The 14466-nt window shown below is 40.1% G+C and overlaps 1 protein-coding gene across 3 annotated transcripts; it reads left to right on the forward strand.

The window, feature by feature from the left end:
* Positions 1-3: 3 nt before the first annotated feature.
* LOC144075005 (serine/threonine-protein kinase 38) lies at positions 4-11719 on the forward strand. Of its 3 annotated transcripts, XM_077601753.1 has the most exons (15): positions 125-294; positions 438-482; positions 1364-1507; positions 3587-3638; positions 4050-4172; positions 4302-4385; positions 4448-4571; positions 4647-4801; positions 4893-5004; positions 5555-5616; positions 5817-5934; positions 6014-6137; positions 6586-6681; positions 7047-7141; positions 9864-11719. In XM_077601753.1, exons 3-15 carry the CDS (start codon positions 1377-1379, stop codon positions 9998-10000), a joined length of 1413 nt encoding a protein of 470 aa, XP_077457879.1. In that variant the 5' UTR covers positions 125-294; positions 438-482; positions 1364-1376; the 3' UTR covers positions 10001-11719. The 3 variants fall into 3 exon arrangements, with proteins under 3 accessions (XP_077457870.1, XP_077457889.1, XP_077457879.1); XM_077601744.1 differs by lacking the exons at positions 125-294; positions 438-482 and adding an exon at positions 4-96; XM_077601763.1 differs by lacking the exons at positions 125-294; positions 438-482 and adding an exon at positions 4-96 and having other exon boundaries at positions 4893-4995.
* Positions 11720-14466: the final 2747 nt, after the last annotated feature.

Consider the following 14466-nt stretch of genomic DNA (forward strand, 5'->3'; position numbering starts at 1 on the left):
ATTGGCCGCTAGATGTCTCACTGAGTCACGGAATGTTGGTGACACATTGGGCGCTGTTCAGTAGAGGAAGAAGAGGCAACCACAACACCTTCAAAGGTAAGACGACGTTCAAAGAGAAGCCTTTTAACTTTCCATTAAAGGCGAATACATTCATATTTAGGTTATACTTTGAAATCATCGTTTTACATTGTACATTTGAAGCGAGTTTCCTTTTAAAGTGTCTCCGGATTCAAACGTCTCGAGCGACTTTTAGCGAATGAGTGGCTAACGACACTTAGCTGAACTGCCGTCAAGGTGTTTTATTTTTGTTTGTTTGGATACTGTTTTTTTGAACATGGATAATGTTAAAAGTCACTGGAAGCCATTAACCGGACAGTAACTATTTTAAATTTCCGAACTGCTTTTTTTCTGGGCTGTGCCGTGTTCCTCTCCAAAAGTTGACAAAGTCTGGAACTTTAAAACTGAGCGCTTCGTGCTAACAGGTAAAACTTACCGAAACGATTATTTCAAAGGCGCTTTTTCAATTCCCGTATACAAGTGCCACGAAATAAGCTCGCATGTTTTCGTAAAGTACGAATGTATATATAAATATATGAATATCGCATGTACGTTATGTTCCCAATTCTTACAGACTCCGAATTGACGCTACGTGTCGATGATCCGCTCGGTTAGGTGTAGATTTCTACGTAAAATGAACTTTATGTGCGTACTATCATTTTCGGCTAGAAGGCCATGAACACTGGTTCTACCATGTCTGTTTTAGAATTACTTTTGTTTTGGTAAAGCCGGTCTAGCGGCCACATTTTCCTGTTTTGGTTCTTGCAAGGTTAACTCATTGCCTGCCATTGGTGGCGATAGAGGTCCAATCCATTTGGACTGTGATTGGACGTCTGTCGCCGCCAATAGTAGTAAAACATGATCCCTCTTGGCCAGCCAAGCCAGTTAAAATGCATTTGATGTCTGTCACTATCAATGGCAGTTAATGTAAATATTAAAACGTGCATTTTTACAATTGTTCCCTATATTTACAATTCCTCAAGCGCAGTAATAACGTTTATAATAACGCCAAAATGTATTTTCACCAATGTTCAAAGCATCTATCTTTTTACCGTTGTCTATCGTCAAGTTTTGGTGAGCTAAAACTACGTAAGTGTTGTGACTCCACCCTGATCTTTCACATTTCCTTTTTGTTTCTTCATAACTCTGTTGTCACAACGACTCAGGCTTTCCTTCCTCTTTTCTCACATCAGACCAAGTATGAAATCATAGTCTCGAGGTTTCTCAAACTCAATGCAGAACTGAACCGACTTCGATCTTTGTAGTACACGACACTGGATTCGCCTCACTCGGTGCGTGTGTCTAGTTTCAGGTAAAGAATGGCAATGACTGGTCCAAGCTCATGCTCCTCCATGAGTAACCACACCAAGGAGCGGGTCACCATGGCCAAGGTGACCTTGGAGAACTTCTACAGCAACCTCATTGCCCAGCACGAGGAGAGGGAGATGAGGTAAAAGTGATAAGTCATATTTTTCTTTGTACAGTGTGGACTAGGGATGATATGAATTAATGCTGAGCGACCTAAGGACAGTTTCTTACCACAACCCGTCACCATACACAACTCGAGTTCTGCACCTAGGAGGACCTAATCAAGACTAATATCTTATCTTGCATTTGCACTAAAACTCCATAGGCTACTAACACATTTACCGTATTTTCTGGACTATAAGTCGCACCTGAGTATAAGTCGCACCAGGCAAAAATGCATAAATGAGAAGGGAAAAAAAACATAAGTCACACTGGAGTATAAGTCACATTTTGGGGGGATTTTTTTTAAAATAAAATCCAACACCAAAAACATACATTTCATCTTGAAAGGCCAAATAGAATAGAGAAAAACAGGCTGAATAGGTGTACGGTATACTAACGTTACATGACTGACATGCCTGGTAATGTCAGTAACGACCTAACATATTAGGAGTTATTCAGATAACTCTAGCATAATGAATATGCTAACAAGTTTACCAAACTATCAGTTTCACTCCAAATCACTAAATCCAATGAAATCTTCATCCTCTGTGTCACTTTTTAACAACTCCCCCAACTCAAGAGGTAGACACGATTAGCTTTTTTTGTTTTCTTCATTTCAGTAAGCGTAACCTGCGCTTTTTGCCGGTCCCTTACAAGTTTCTCGCTAACTCCAAACTTTCTTTCTGCTGCTCGATCACCACTTTTGGCTGCATATTTGAAAATAACGTGAAATAATGATATAATAATGTGTTAATAATTTCACACAAGTCGCACCAGAGTATCAATCGCACCCCTGGCCAAACTATGAGAAAAAAACTGCAATTTATAATCCAAAAATGTTGTTGACTACTTATTTATTTAATTATTATTTATTTGTGCATTTCACGGGGAAGCTTTAAATCTCATTATGTTGTATAATGACAACAAAAGCATTCAATTCAATATGGCTCTTATATTGCCAAAACAACAGCATCGTCATGAATTCCTTTTATTGTCATTATTATAGATGTCATATAATTATACAGCAAACTACAGTGCCTATATTTCATTTTAAAAAATACAGCGGAATGACCTCTCAATGTCTATACAATGGGTCTGATGAGTCGCCACACAACACAAACAATACCTGCATAAATAGAACACAGTTTGGCTACCATCGATGGATATAGCTATCTAACCCATTTGAATTTGAAGGGGTGGCGAACAAACTGAGAGAAGACTTTTTTAACAATATTGCTCAGCACTAATATTAATCGGTGGAATTCCATTTACCGTATTTTCACGCCGCAGTGTCAGTAACGAGTGCTATTTCTGTATTTTAGACACACAAAGCACGCACCATTTCATTAGACGCATATATATTATATATTATAGGATGAACATCGAAACGCAATAGCGCTGGCTACCGGAAGCAGCCTATTTCCGGGTTCTGGTGCGCAGTGACTGCTGGGAAATATAGTTCTTCCTCGCTACACCCACACGCTAAAAACATGTTTTAAAAAGGCAACGGAAGCAAAACTGAGTTTGGTTGTACTTTATTTAGACATTTTACAACTTACTCACGTCATCATCACCCACAAATCCATCAAAGTCTTCATTTTCTGTGTCCGAATTAACAATTGCCCAAATGAGTCTTCCAAAACGCTGGGTCCCACGGTTGTAGTTCTTAAGCCTCCGGGAATGACGGCAAGCTCCGAGTTATTATATATAATATATATACATAGTTCACAGTCTAGCTTTGAATGCTCTGTTGACGCCAACATTTAGCGGCAGGATTTCTTTTGTAAATACAGCCGAAATGACGGCCAGCACCAAATTAGTGTGGTCGCCGCGAAAATTTTTGACTTTTTTTGACTTTTATGCGCGCCTTATAGGCGTGAAAATACGGTATGTTACGGGGAGCTTTTGAGTTAGACGTGTCCAAATGAAGAGATTTTTGTCGACAATTTTTTGGGGGCCGAGAGAATGACTCTTTACTACTTTACTATTCAGTGCAATATATAGTTTATTTTTTAAATGAAGGCCACAAAAGTAAGAAACTGTAAACCTGTCATCTCAGGCAGAAGAAATTAGAGAAGGTGATGGATCAAGAAGGCCTGGCCGATGAAGAAGTAAGTCATGATGTGATTTTATTCTGACTAATTTACACCTGGGTACAAGTCAACCAGCTAAAAAAAAATGCACAATGAAGTGAGGTGGTCCCCCCAGATGCTGTATAAAGTCGCATTTTTCAGGGGAATTTGTATTGCATTGTACTCTTTAGTAATAATAAAATGTGGAATAATGTGTATTAAAACAACGCAACATAACTTGTTTACCAAACTTTCAATCTTTCTCTAAATCACTACCAAATACAATCAGGTCCTGATCTTTAGTATCACTTCAGAAAATCTTTTTTCTCACTGTCTCTCTTTAAAAAAGTCGCATTTGAGTCATCGACCTAATCAAACTATGACAAAAAGTGTGGTTTTTATTCCAGAGAAGACGGTATTTTACTTGAATGACAAGGTTTTGTCCTTTAGAAAAGTCGTCGGCGTACTGAGCATGCTAGGAAAGAGTCTGACTTTCTCCGTCTGAAGCGCACCCGACTTGGTCTGGAAGACTTTGAGTCCCTGAAGGTGATTGGCCGTGGAGCATTTGGAGAGGTAAAACCACAAAATAAGGAATAATGAGTTATAGATGTCATTTTACAACTACAATGTGATCCACTTGTGCTCGTTAAAGTCTGTTTCCAAGCAGTGTTCCGTTCTTTTTTTTTCTTTTTTTTCTCGAAGGTGCGTCTCGTCCAGAAGAAGGACACCGGCCACGTTTATGCCATGAAGATCCTTCGCAAAGCTGACATGCTGGAGAAAGAACAAGTGAGGTCAAGGAGTTTGCAAGTGCGGCGTCATTATTTTAATGTTCGGTTTGATTGTGTAAGGTGGGTCACATACGTGCCGAGCGGGACATCCTGGTGGAGGCGGACAGTCTGTGGGTGGTCAAGATGTTCTACAGCTTTCAGGATAAGATGAACCTCTACCTCATCATGGAATTCTTACCTGGAGGTATAAGAGTTGCTTTCAATGATACAAAATGATCTATGAATGTGAATCAAAATATGGTTTATTTATTTATTGTAGGAGACATGATGACACTATTGATGAAGAAGGACACCTTGACAGAAGAGGCCACTCAGTTTTACATTGCCGAGACAGTGCTCGCCATCGACTCCATCCATCAGTTGGGGTTCATCCATAGAGACATCAAGCCAGACAACCTCCTTCTGGACTCCAAGGTGAATTAGTATGTTACATTTTCATCCGTAATTTAAAAACACACACACACATGTAAACAACTAACAATGGTTGTCTGTGTTGACTTTTCAGGGTCATGTAAAGCTCTCGGATTTTGGACTATGCACAGGACTGAAGAGAGCACACCGTACAGATTTTTACAAGAATCTCAACCACAGCCTGCCCAGTGACCTCAGTAAGCAAAGTCAGGCAACCTCTTCCCTTTACATTTATTTCAAATTATATTTTTACACACTTGTGCACATTTGGTGTGTCTATATGCGGGAAAGGAAATTACATCAGGTTATTAAAAAAATCATGTGTAAAGTAGGAAAAAAGTTCTAGATGTCAAGTCCTACATGGTTAGAACAGTAGAGACATTTTTCTTTGTTACAGCTCAAGAGCAGGGCAATCGAAAAAAGTGTTTTCTATCCAATCACTCAGGGTTTGAACCATTGTCTATGAAATCTGTTACTGTTCGTTTTTTCTTACTGCAAAAGCAAGACAATACTGACGGATTGTTTTGGTTTCGGTGACAGAATGGCAGGTAAAAACGAAATACTGCTGTATTTTCGGTCAATAAGGTGCACTTAAAATCCCGCGAAAGCAGTGCACTTATGTACAAACAATGATGTGACAATGAGGAACATCTTGGCAAGACACGAGAGGCCACCTGATTGGTAGAAACAGGGGAAGAAGACAAGTGGAAAAATCAAACAAAATTGCAGAACCTGATACAGACTGTCCCTTTGCAGCTTTCCAGAACATGAACTCCAAGAGAAAAGCAGAAACCTGGAAGAGAAACAGGAGACAGTTGGTAAGACCATGAAACTCACCAACCTCCTGTACATAACATGAATGTGATTTCCTTAAAATAGCTGCGATTTTAACTCAAGTCACTGTTAATCCTGAAAAATACATTGTTTATACTGCTTTTTGAAAAGCGACCCCCAACGCAGCTTTTCTCTAGTTTCCATAAATATTTGTCCTTTGAGTCCGTTAAATGCTTTCTTTCAGGCCTTCTCCACTGTGGGAACCCCCGATTACATCGCCCCTGAGGTCTTCATGCAAAACGGCTACAACAAACAATGCGACTGGTGGAGTCTCGGCGTCATCATGTACGAGATGCTAATAGGTGGGAGTCGCCACAATGTTCCAAGGCCTGAAAATGCAGCCACGTCGACAGTCAGGCGAGCGCGCCATGCTTCCTTCAGGTTATCCGCCATTTTGTTCGGAGACGCCGCAGGAGACGTACAGAAAGGTGATGAACTGGCGGGAGACGCTCACCTTTCCTCCAGAAGTGCCGATTTCTGAAAAGGCCAAAGACCTCATCCTCAGGTGCCGTCATTCATTTAGGCGGAACAGATTATACTATACAGTAATCCCTCGAATATTGCAGTTAATGTAGATTATCGAAAAATCACGAAGTAGGGTCACCCCTATTAAAATCAAAATTAATTAATTTATTTATGTGTTTGTTTTTTTTACTTCAGTGCTAAATCCTAGTAGCAAGAGTGGCTTCCGCTTATGGGTTTCAGCATCGATTTTCATATTTTTATGAACTTAAAAAAAGATATATATATATTCTTCAGTGCTGAGTCCTAGTAGCAAGGGTGGCTTCCACTTATGGGTTTCAGCGTGGATTTTCACAATTTAATGAACTTAAAAAAACTTTTAAAAAATTAAATAAAATTAATAGCAGTTAAAAATCGTAGTGAAGTCGTGATAATCGAGGGATTACTGTACACTAGACGAGTGATGCTAATGAGGACATGCGTCTTGGCAGATTCTGCTGCGAAGAGGAGCACAGAACCGGTGCTGCTGGAGTGGAGGAGATCAAGTCCAACCCTTTCTTTGAGGGTGTGGATTACGACCATATCAGGTAACTTTTCCATATCGTTTTAGCAGCTGTTTGCAGTAAATGATCAGATTTTGCTTCCGTTAAGGAGTTAATAAACCAACTCCTGCTTTTAGCCTCATAAGCGTTTGCGTAGCTAAAATTTTGGTCATCGTTGAGTTCAGAATCTGGCGGTGAATATGCCCTACCACACATCCTTTTTTGGCTAACACACCCAGCATTTAAACCCCATGCTTGCCACCACGCACTAGCAAAGGCATGAAATACAAGCATGCTTCATAGAAGAGTCCTTGTGTAGTAGCTTGTTTACTGTACATAAAAAGTAGTTGTGGGACTCAGGCTTGATTGATACTGAATGAATGAACATGACGAACTGCATGGGTGTGCAGGGAAAGGCCCGCCGCCATCCTCATCGAGATCAAAAGCATCGACGACACGTCCAACTTTGACGACTTCCCCGACTCCGATATACTCACACCAACAGGTAGGACCACCATTCATCTCCCGAGTGGCTTGATTTATGACAGAACTAAATTTATTGGTAGGCCAGTGTTTCTCAGGGTGGTAGGCATGCACCCTCCAATGGTACGCCAAAGATTGAATGAAATTTGAAACGTTTAAATGGTTCGTTTGTTTGGTGGCTGGGCAGTGTCAGGCAAATGTGTATATTCCAAACGCTAGGCAAAAAGGAAAAAAGGCAGTAAGGCCCAATATAGATGGTTTTATTGTGTTCAGATTCGCCTCGCCCAACAACTTGTTTTACATAAGATCAAAATAAGTAACGACATTCGTCTCCTAGTTTTCCGACTTTTATTCTCCGCATATTACTTCAATCATCTAACAAAGCCAAAAGTGTTTTTGTGTTATGTCCCTAGAAGCCTGTGAAATCAAAAACAACTCCTGGTTCACTCACGATGTTGCGACTTTAATCTCCTAAAATCTGGACTATTCTCGTAGTTCAAGCTTGTATGTCAATTTACTCGTATCTCAAATCAACGTTTCCACTTTAAATAACTAAATACAAATTAATTTGTTCCCACCCTCTGGAAAAAAAACATCTAAAAATATTATACTGCAATGCAAATACATGTTTTTACTTGTTCTAATACACCACCTACGCTCACAAGGTAACAAATACCTATCTAGTGGTTATGATCAGCAATAAATGCGACATTATTGTTACAGTATTGTACAGAGTCTTACCTTTGAGACAGACGGTAGCAGCTAACAGTGGAGGAGAGAGACTTGACACGTGGAGTTCGCTATACTTTTGTGACACTACGTGACATAACATAAACTTTAACTTAAATGAACTTTGCTTACTGTACACACATTTAAAAATGGATGTAACCTTATGATATAACAGAGGCAAAGTTGTTAATGTATTCCGCCGCGGCTTCGAGTCGGAACTAGCTGCTTCCCCGTGCCTCACAAACGAGTGTATCCTCCGTTCGTTTTCTAAGTTATCGAACCAGGCACCACTCGCGTTGAAGGTTTCGGCTGGCGTCGAAGTATCACCTTTCTCAGCTGCTTGAATTACTTTCAAGTTCTCGCATATGCCGCCAATTGTTTCTCCATTATCCATATCAAAAGAAGTCCCTCCCTCTCGTCATGAATATCACTGCATAGCTTGAAAAGGACCACCTAGCGGCCGCATCGAATGCCCGTATGTCAAAATTGTCTCGTATCTCAGGGCAAAAAGTTCTCGTATGTTGTCAAGGTTTTCCTGTACTTTGAATCCACTGCGGTACATTTTTCAAGTTCAGATCATTTTCGGCGACAAAATCCCCTTTTAATGTGTCTAAAATGTCTCTTTTCTTAGAAATATAGAACCATTTCCAAGCAGAATAGCTATTTATCCCAATCCTTTACTCTGGAAATCTGAGAGGTGTTAACGTTTTAAACTCGCTTAACATTCTTTATTTTAAAGTGGTCAACTCGCTTAACATTCTTTATTTTAAAGTGGTCTTTGGTGGTGATAGTCAAAGCTCCAAGAACTTCATTTTACTGCCAGTAAAATGTTTGAGTGCTACAGTTGTTATAGGCATCAAATTGGGCGTCCCAGCCAAAAATTATTTGGACGTCTCGCGTTGTCAACGCAGCCAAGTACAGTGGTACTTCGTGATACAACATGCTGGTGTTGCGACGAAAATTTCGATCGAATAATTCGCTCGCGATACAATTAAAATTTTGAGATGTGACGAAGCCAGGTGGCCATGACATGAGAGGCTGTTTATCATTCTAGCTTTTTTTGCCGCATCTTTTTCGTCTAAACATGAGCACTGAACGATTGATTCAGACGAGTTTCGACCAGGAAACGCACAACGCGCATGCGTGGGCAAAAAGAGGGATTTCTGGGTAATGAAGTATACTCGTGCACACAACACCAATAGCCAATGGCACCCTTTCTCAGAATAAAACTTCATTACCCACAATCAATACGTGGGAAGCTCAGCTATTGCATTTCCTGTTATTCTTTCTAAGGAAAGAAGGTCACGCGATCGTTCTTTAAAGACTATTTCTCGTTGGCAAGTGGTCGTGCGTTATCCTATTGTGAGGACATTTGTGTGCATCATTTTCGGAATATTTTGAAGGCAATACAACAGCAAACAGTCCATCGATAGCGAACGTGAGGGTGGAGGTGTGGCAAACAACTAACCCGGCCAGAACGGAGGTAACAAAAGATTAAGACAAAACTAGAATTCAGTTTTGTGTAAAGTTACATTAAACGTATGTTTGTGTCTGTATATATTTATTCAAGTTAATTTTTATTTGTTTGTTCGTTTACGAGTGCCGTGGATAAAGTCCCCCGAACAGCCCCCCCCGCCGCCTCCGTGTGTGTCGCTGTCTCTCCCCTCCGTGAAATGCGTCTAATTTTACTTCTATTAAACACATTTTATTACTAATAAACCACTCGTTATTTATTACTTTGTCAATAGATGGCAAATTAGAAGAAATAAAACATTTTTTCCAATCCAATATCCTGTTTTTGGTGTTTTTTCAGAGGGTTGGAACGAATTAATTTGTTTTCAATTCATTTCAATGGGAAACGTTCGCTCGGTTACGAAAAGCTCGACATACGATCTCAGTCTCGGAATGGATTACGATCGTATGTCGAGGTACCACCGTAGTTAAAAAGCCTAGTTTTTACGTAAAATCCGAGTTGCTGTTTTATCATTTCAAATGACTCCAATATCTTGGTCCAGCCACTCAGGTGTCCAACCATTCGGATGCCGACCTGAAGAATAAAGACTGGGTGTTCATCAACTACACATACAAGCGCTTTGAGGGCCTCACAGCCCGGGGAGCTATCCCGTCCTACATGAAGTCCACCAAGAGATGAAGCAAGCCCAACGAACAACCTTGCCCTAGCATGGACAACTTGTTGCCTCCTTCTAAGGATGAGTAATTGGTTTGGGGAGGGAGAAAAAGGGCTTCCGTCGATTTGCTTTGCACTGTAAAAAAGCGCTGCCTTCCTTTATCTTCACTTTGTCTGATGCTTCCAATGCTCCCCTCATGCTTCCTGCTCATTAAGGATTCTCTGTGGAAGCAGTGATGGAATAGTTAGGTTTTTATTTTTTTATTTTTTTTTACTCCAATACTAGCTCCATCACATTCCCTCATTCAAAAACCAGCATTGTTCTTCCTCTCTTACTGCTTGTCGAAAGGCGTCGAGTGCTCTCTTCAGGGATTTTGTCCAAATATGCTGCCAGCGCTGAATGGTGTCCAACCAAAGACTGCATTAAGAACATCTCCCTTTCGTTTGTGCCCTGCGTAATTATTTAGATTAATCGTTTTTATTTTTGTTTTTTCCCCAATCAGATTTTCTTGATGAAAAGAGGGATTTTAACTCATTGACAGAAATAGATATCCAAGTTTGGATTGGATGTCTAACATCGTCAGTCAACGCTCGCCAATGAGCTACACGTTGCTTTTTAGATGTCATGATTTGCTAGCTGTTGTTTTTAGGGACAAACACATAAGAAAACAATTCCTAATGAAGTGAAAAGGGTTCCCATTGAAGTTATTATTATTATTATTTTTAATCCTGACAGTCCACCATGATTTCGAAACTAGCAAATACAATCATCCCCTTTGCTTTCGTCGGCGTAAGCGAGGCCTTTGAGCATTTAGTTGAAAGTGGAGTGGTGCCGCTTGGTTTATTTTTAAATCTCATCCCATCTTGGTATGTGCACATGCAAAATGTTCACTCACAGTCTGTAATTTAGAGGGTTGAACTGGTTCAACGTTCACCATATCCAGTATGCTGTCTTTTAAAATGAATGTAAATTTAATGTGTACCACTTGAATAATTCCAAATGCTGATCGTTTGAATGTAAAAGCTACAACTATGGAAGGAATTGTAATTATATTTGATCAAATTCATATTATATATATTTCAACCGTTGGTTTTAACATGGCCTTTTGTCTGCAAAATAACTAGATTTAATAGAGCGTATATATGGATAGCCAACTCTTTGCTATTACGTCAAAGTCTTTGGTCAAAAAATGGACGCTACTGATGCTAGTCAAAACAATAACATACATCATATCAGTTTAACACAATTCAATTTTTTTTAAAGCACCGTTTGCTAATTATATAAACAAAACAGAGACATTGTACTTTTCACACACGCTTGCTTTGTTAACTTTTCAGCATTATGAACTATTTTCTGACTATCATAGTTTTTTTTTGTTTGTTCGTTTTTTTTTTAAACATTCGTGCAAGATTTATAGGACAAATTGGCTAACAGGTCTGGCTGCGTGAAGTTTTATTGCTTGTAATGTATGATAAAGACAATGAGCACATTGAATATTTTTAGAAAAGCTTTCAGTGGATTTTCCTTTTGCCAGGGTACCTTTTTTGCTTTGTTTTGAAAGAAAGTGATCTGTTACTGCAGTAATTGTATTTAGTTGCCTTAAAAGCAATAGAGTCCATGTTGAAGTGTAAAGAACTGAGTTGTTACAAAGGATGCTCCTGTGTGTTTGCTCCTGTAGTCATCTCGACGTGCGAGTGTGGGAATTTGGGCAAGTGGGTGTACATTATAATTATTTAAACCACTTTGTTGTTTTTCTAATTTTTGACAATGAATAACTCTACTTAAATGTACTCTCCTTAACTACAAACACCAAACCCTGCTTTCCTTGGATGCTGAAGTATGTTCAACATTGATATTGAGTTTAATATTCAAATAAGCCAGAGGTTAAAACAATTAGCTTGAACAGGTTGAGCCAGAATGTCTAATCTCATTTTCTGACCCGCTTTATTCTCACTAGGGTCGCGGGGGGTGCTGGAGCCTATACCAGCTAACAATGGGTACCAATCGGTGGCCAGCCAATTGCAGGGCACAAGGAACCCAACAACCATTCACGCTCACACTCATACCCAGGGACAATTAAAAAAATTAATATATATAGACATATACATGTACACATATACGCACACACATGCACATACATACACACACGTGTATATATACGTACACGTACATATATATACACATGCATGCATACATATTCACACATGCTGCCGTCAATGAAACAGCCACTAGAGGGCAGTGGTGCCCTATATAACGCCCCACAGTCGGTGCTTGTAATTGCATGTGGTATTACAGTACATATATCTCTACCTTACTAGCAATGTTCCCTCTAATTTTTCGTTGGTCTGAGCAGAAAGTCAACCTCCCTGAGCGCACTCAGTACCAGTGTGAGCGACATCATCGGTACTCGGATGATTCGCCTAAAGACGTTTCGCCGACGGACGTTTGACAGACGGGCAGGTCGCCGAATGGACGTTCCGCCGAACGTTCATTCGGCCGAACGGCGGTTTCGCCGAAACGGGATTCGCGCGCTCGCTCCGCCCCCGGATCGTGTGTGTACAAGTTTTTCAACCTCGGCCCACGGGCCATATACGGACCGTTAGGATTTTTAATCCGGCCCGCCGCCGGTGTTGTCCAAATTATAGTAAAAATCAATGTTAGTCTACCATCAATGGCAGCCCGGGAATAAGCACTCTTGGGCGGGCAGATGTAGCAGAACCGAGCCGTAAAATGACAGCAATCGGGTCAAATCCATCCTAAAACAGCATTTAATGATTAAATACAAATACTGGAGCTCTTTGAACATTAGAACCGAGCCCAGGGAAGTGAATTCCTCGGTAAAATGTCGTGATGATATCGCGATGGAGGCAAAAAAACGTCTATATACGTCCATTCGCCAAACGGCTCAAAATGCTCTCAAATTCGGTCAAATCCAGCCGAAAACAGCCTTTAATGATTAAATACAAATACTGGAGCTCTTTGGACATTAGAACCGAGCCCAGGGAAGTGAATTCCTCGGTAAAATGTCACGATGGAGGCAAAAAAAATGTCCATATACGTCCATTCGCCAAACGGCTCAAAATGCTCTCAAATTCGGTCAAATCCAGTTTGAACGAACGTTCATTCAGAGACCTGTCCATCTGTCAAACGTCCGTCGGCGAAACGTCTTTAGGCAAATCATCCGGTCACGACATCATCATTGCTCACTATGGGCACACCAGTATCACACCTGCCACAAGCAGGTGCATGTCAATGTTCCCTCTAATTTTTCATGTAAAACATGCTGTAAAACACGAAAAACATAAGTGGACAGAGCTACTGCCACTGGCTGCCGCTTAAACGGCGCCATCATGAAGAAAGGGGTAAAAAAAATAAAATAAAATAAAATATATATATATATATATATATCCGTTTTTTTTTTTTTACTGCGCGCCATAGGATTGCTGCTGCGCAGAGAAGACGAGAGTAGTGCGCAATTGCGCACGCGCGCAGCTTAGAGGGAACAGTGCTTACTAGTACGGAAGAGTATAATGCATTCCCTTAAAAACGTTTTCAAATTAATTTTTAAATAAATAAAATTCTTATATTTCTTTTTGTATATTATAGTAACTACTAAGAATACAAAGTATTGAACACAAGGAAGTTGCCATTGAGTCACAGTGGTTTTGGTCAGGTTTTTATTTTAGCTCCGCCATCAGAACTACTAATTCTGACAGACAATATATAACGGTATTAAAACAATATTCTTGCAAATCATGCAAAAACAGCAGTAGCGGAAACATTGTCAGATATGCTCAAAGCTATGGTTTTGGCTAATAAGGGTTACAGTCCATCTTATTCGTTCATTTTCCATTCAGTTCGTCCTCACGAGGATCCACTGGAGCCTATCCCAGCCAACTATAGGGAGTAGGCAGGGGACACTGAATTGATTGGCCACCAATCTCAGGCATAAGGAGACAGACAACCATTCAAACACGCACTCATACAATACTATTGTGTTCAGGCAGCCTACCATTAGGAAGCTAGGAACACACCGAGAATTGAACCCTTGACCTCAGAACGCTGAAGTGGGCGTGTTAACCACTGAGTATCAAAATTATTTTATATCTTTCAGCCAAATTAAGTTAAATCACATTTTAAAACATTTCTTCTGAAACAAACAGCACCAGAAACAATCAACTGATTACACTTTTAAGACACCAGATTGGCAAAAATGGATCCTTTTCAGTCAGAATGAAAACCAGCACCCACTGCAGCCTTTGAGGACCAGTTTGGACACATGTCCCTTAACTTTTTCCAAACTATGCTCACAAAACAAATAATTACATTAAAATTCTCACTAGGGCAGTGTTTCCCAACCACTGTGCCGTGAGCAATGGTCAGGTGTGCAAGAAGTCGTGCAATGTAATATTCAGAGAGAAAAAATAATATTAGTTTAGATTAGTTAACTTTATTCATTCCGTATTCGGGAAGTATATATGTGATATGA

This window comes from Stigmatopora argus, chromosome 1 (genome assembly GCF_051989625.1).
Source record: "Stigmatopora argus isolate UIUO_Sarg chromosome 1, RoL_Sarg_1.0, whole genome shotgun sequence".
In the NCBI taxonomy this organism is placed as follows: Eukaryota; Metazoa; Chordata; class Actinopteri; order Syngnathiformes; family Syngnathidae; genus Stigmatopora; species Stigmatopora argus.